The 5000-nt window shown below is 33.1% G+C and overlaps 1 protein-coding gene across 1 annotated transcript in view; it reads right to left on the minus strand.

The window, feature by feature from the left end:
- Positions 1-201: 201 nt before the first annotated feature.
- LOC119582759 (1-aminocyclopropane-1-carboxylate synthase-like protein 1) overlaps positions 202-5000 on the minus strand; it is a 6251-nt gene continuing 1452 nt past the window's right edge. Inside the window, exons 2-10 of the mRNA XM_037931185.1 lie at positions 4648-4848; positions 4317-4478; positions 3876-4036; positions 3616-3751; positions 3330-3471; positions 2811-2984; positions 2254-2373; positions 1837-1884; positions 202-657 (exon numbers count right to left, since the gene is read on the minus strand). Coding sequence (XP_037787113.1) covers positions 1844-1884; positions 2254-2373; positions 2811-2984; positions 3330-3471; positions 3616-3751; positions 3876-4036; positions 4317-4478; positions 4648-4848 — 1137 coding nt within the window. The 3' untranslated portion in view covers positions 202-657; positions 1837-1843. The remainder of the gene's footprint in view (positions 658-1836; positions 1885-2253; positions 2374-2810; positions 2985-3329; positions 3472-3615; positions 3752-3875; positions 4037-4316; positions 4479-4647; positions 4849-5000) is intronic.

The following is a 5000-nucleotide window of genomic DNA, read 5'->3' on the forward strand; positions in this document are numbered from 1 at the left end:
AAATATTTATTTGCCTAATCATATTAATAAAGTATATAATTAGTATACACATTGATAGTACTAGAGAGATATATATAAGAGGAATAGGATAAGAGGTGGACGATATAGTAATAATATATTAGAATGATAAGCATTAATATATGAGAGCATTATGATAAGAGTATTATATTCAAAAAAGATGCATATAAATAATTATTTATATGAAAATGGACTTGCATGGGAAAGTATTACTCCATGGCTACACTCAAAAGATTCACTTTACTAAAAACAAGGTATTGCAGAAAATACTTCTATAGTTCCTAACTTACAAGAGAATATTATCAAGCACATCTTTAATCAATGCTATAATATTCACAGAGTTAATAACAGTAGTTTACTGTGACACAAAGCACAGGAATACATAAATACTAGTATCACAGTAAAAATAATGAAAACACATGCATTCCTTTAAAAAATATATATACAAAAATGTGATAAAAACTAATTATACCCAGAGCACAAGTAATATATATCAGTCATTTGTTCAACATCCACCAAGCAATTTAAACAAATAAAATGACATGGAACACCACATTCACAAACCAATCTTCACAATAAACAAACCCAAAATATTTATCATCTTCCTTTTATTTCCCTGTTCTTCTTTACGACTGGATTCTGAAAAAAAAAAAAAAAAATGACAATTGCTTCTTTATCCACTGTCATCCACACACAAAGGAAATCCACAAAAGAAAAAAAAAATGAAACTGTGTTACTCATATAACATTATTTGCCTAAACATAAAATACTATACAAAAAATGAAAATCAAATTTAGCGTTTATATGAGCACGCTATTATGTTCTATATCAAGAAGCATAAATATTTCAAAAGCAAGATCACAAGGCATTGATTAAATGATAATCTTCGATTTAACCACCTACTTAGTCCTGTCTAAGTAGAGAACCAAATGCAAAGAGAGTAAATATCACTGAGAATAAAAGATTCTTTTCCAAAACTTGGAGTCACTCTGTAACTTCAGAAACTAAAAATGAATGGTAAGTATGACATCTAAACATTCACTGAAAACCAGCTCTTCCAAACACAGTGAAATTATTATATTTTCCTGTTTTGGACAGAAAAACTTTCATTTCTCTCTATATCCAAATAGCTGTATAGTAAATTTAATTGGAGTCTGATTCATATTCTTATGACTAACTTTTTTTATTCTCTCTCTCTCAAGTTAGAAAGCTTGTTTGAATGCACATACACACATCTGAAAATACTGATTAAGCAAACAAATTCATTGAAGCTCTTCTTTATTATAAGTAAAATATATATATATACATATATATTTTAACCCCAAACCAATGGCCATGGCATGTATGTGCATGCCATGCCCATTTTGAGTTTACTTTATTATTTGTTTTTACACGTAGATGGTTCCACTTGTATTAAGTCACAAATGAGCTAATTATGACTACTACTCATCTAACTTGTTTACCTTTTCCTTGATTTTCGGAAAATTTTTGTGTTTTCTTATATTGCCACTGCTACTGACAATAACTTTATAGTAATTATAATATCTTTAATAAAAATAACACCATCAATATTGATAGCATTAGTGAAAAAAAAAGTTTTTTCCACAAATTCAAGGGAAAATGAAATCAGGTACATTTCACAAAAAATTCTAAAATGAGCACAGCATTTCCCCAGCAACATTGGGTTAACAATATTACAGATACTACTCTTGTAACAAATCAAATGATTGGACTTTTGAAAGAATATTTGTACTTCTTCTTTAGAAGATATCTCAGTGTAGTATTTAGGAGTTTCATGTTTACAGCAATATGATTTACCTTACTATCACCTTCGGTTACTGATGACTGCTCCTAACCTTCTCAGACCTGAAAGAAGAGTGCAGGTCTTTAAAAACTATCATTTATATATAAAAAAGTCTGAAAATTTGGTTATTTCAAACAAAAAAGTAGATATTTTTATCTATTAGAAAAGACTGTATATTCCACATAAAAGTTCCAAACAAAATAGCTTTTCCTTTCTCAGAAATTCCTTTTAATTAGCTTTTATATAATATATAATACAATGGAGGTAAAAATCCCTTAAAAATTTATCACTATTTAGTTCTTTACAAGCCATCATAAGAAGATATTCAACACAAAGAGACTGCTAAAACTTTCTGAATATACAGAATTTGATATTCATGTGAATAACACAAAATCTGTAACAAATTTGAAATTAATAAAATACTCTGGTACCTTCTTGCAATTCTTCTTCAGGTACAGAGAAGAGGATCCTAAACCACCCAGGTTCAGAGCAGTGGAACTTGGTACCTGGGATGATACTCACTCCAGCATACAGGAAGGCCCTGCACAATTCTGCCAATAGAGTAGCTACATTTATTCCTTAGTTCATGTAAACAATATAAATACTCACCATAAAAAATATAAATACTGATATTTTTAAATAAATGCCTCTTTGCTATTCCTGTTTACTGATAAACAAGCAGTACATTATACAGAGCTTTGAAGTATGGAATATTCTACCTTAGTTTAATTCAATGCAGTATTTTTCATGTATCACATTTATTTTTTCTTCTACATTTAATGAAATATATTTATGTAATTATCTGAATATGCAGGTACAAAAGTGAAAGATTATACATGCATAATAAAATGTAACTGGGAACTACTTCTGCTGTGAGAGATATATAGTAGCTATAAAGAACAATATTTCCACAGTTAACATGACAGTTTATATTTTCCACAATCCTGTAGGTACATAAGCATTTATCTCTCATACTACATAAACTTACCATACTCAGCTTCCACAGTAGGCTCAGTGAGGAAGGGCTGGAGGTTTGCCCAGAGGAAAAAGGCTCCTTTGGCTTCCAGCACTTGGATCTGGAGCTCCTCCATCATGTCACAAGCCCTTGCGTAGGCTTCTGCCAGTTTCTTTCTGCTGGAGTCAAGGAAGTTGTCACACCAAACTGTGTGGAATAAAATATTCATGGAGCTAAGATTTTCATAAGCTGAAACCCTCTCAAACAATTTCTCACTTAGATATAACTTTATTACAGACAAAAATACAAGCAGAAAATTAGCATAAACACCCTTTGTAGATAATTGAAAAGAAGTACTGGGAATTAAAATAAGGATTTAAATCTTTCAGAATTAATAAACCTCACTATATTTCTCTTGGTTTTAATCATACACCATAATTATAATAAATTCTGAGCACAACCTAAACAACTTATGAGATATTATTACTACCAAAAATTTGGCCAAAAAACAGCAAATAAATGTTAATTTTCATGTCATGCTTCAAAATTTACCTGTATCACTGATCATGGTGGCTACAGCATGCTGTGTTTGCTGTGATGTTGAGTGGTAGTGAGAACGATGTTTAAGCTTAGTCAACAACTGCGGATTCACAGTGTGAATTAGTCCCATTCGTAAACCAGCAATGCAGAAATCCTGTAAAAAGACATAAAGTTAACTAACTTTACTTTCATTAGTAATTTTGTTTGTGTTTTAACATAAAAATGTTTTAAATATTCAAATGAATAAGACACACATTCAACATACTTATAATATTTTTGTAATCCATAAATATCGTACTTTACTGAATCCCCAAAACACATGAGTCCTATGGGGGTCAGGCAGATCTTCAAGAGCCAGGAGACTAGTAAAGGTAACATCACTGGCAAAGACAGAAAATGCAAAGATCTCGTCTACCACAACATGGACCTCATACCTAAAATTGCAAAATAAAAATAATTAGGATGCAATTTATACAAACTTCAGTATTTTACAGTTATATGACAAAACAAGAAAAACATTTACGACTGGAGAAACATGAAATAAAGAAAAGATTCTACCTAGCACAGATCTCTAAGATGGCCCTGAGGAAACTAGGTGTCATCACTTGGCCAAGTGGGTTCTGAGGGTTGGCCAGGACACAGGCCCTCACACACTCACCCTCACTCTGCACTTCTACAATACTTGCCTCCACCTGTTCAGGTGTTAGCTCGAAGTTGTTCTGCAAAAAAACATAGTATCTGTTATCAGGTACACTGCTGTCTTTGGGCACTTCAAATTGCCAGTTAAATAAACTACCTAGTACGAAATTACTATTCTAGCAAACAATAATAAACTATTTTTTAATTAATTGATGTAATTTAAATTTCCTGTTACTAGCTATTAAATAAATAAAAATAGTAAATGTTGAGTTGTTGAGACCGCTTGCAAGGCAGGCCTTTTCAACTGTAAAAACACTCTATTGGCTGAAATATCTGAAAATGTTGATCAAGTAAGCTTACATCCTGTGTGGTAACCATGTGAACAATTCTGGCTCCAGCATCCTCGAAGTTGGTTTTTATCCGATGATATATAGGTGATGGAGAGAGCACCACATCCCCTGGGTTACAGAGTGAACGTGCGAGGCTTTCCATACAGGCAGTGACTCCTGGCATGATAATGAGCTACAACAGAAGAATTTTAATATTATAATACACTTGTTTCAACTCTAGAACATCACATTACTTTACATGTCTTCTTTAAATACTACATCTACATACCGTCTGTTAAAATATTTTACTTGCTGCTTATACAATCACAAGACCATTTGGGGGATAATCTCACACAGCTTACATGGTCTGGATGGACAGCCTCCATGGGGAAATGCTGTCGTGTCAGGAATGTGGCACAAGCCTCTCGCATCTCCTTGGTGCCATGAGAAGGAGAATACAAGAGGTGCTTCTTCTTCAGGGTTGTGCAATCTTCTCGCTGAAGCCTCTCCTGCACGTCATCAACCAGAATGCGGTTAACAGCCTGGGACAGCACAATGACACCCTGTTGGGATATGAATAGCAGAACAAGTTTATCTAAATGACGGAGTGAATTTTGAAAACAAATATTTAAACTTGGCAAAAGACTGGGAGTCTGAACAGGAATGAAAGAAAGAGGGAGGGGAGGGGAGGGGAGGGGAGGGGAGGGGAGGGGAG

This window comes from Penaeus monodon, chromosome 16 (assembly GCF_015228065.2).
Source record: "Penaeus monodon isolate SGIC_2016 chromosome 16, NSTDA_Pmon_1, whole genome shotgun sequence".
Lineage (NCBI taxonomy): Eukaryota > Metazoa > Arthropoda > Malacostraca > Decapoda > Penaeidae > Penaeus > Penaeus monodon.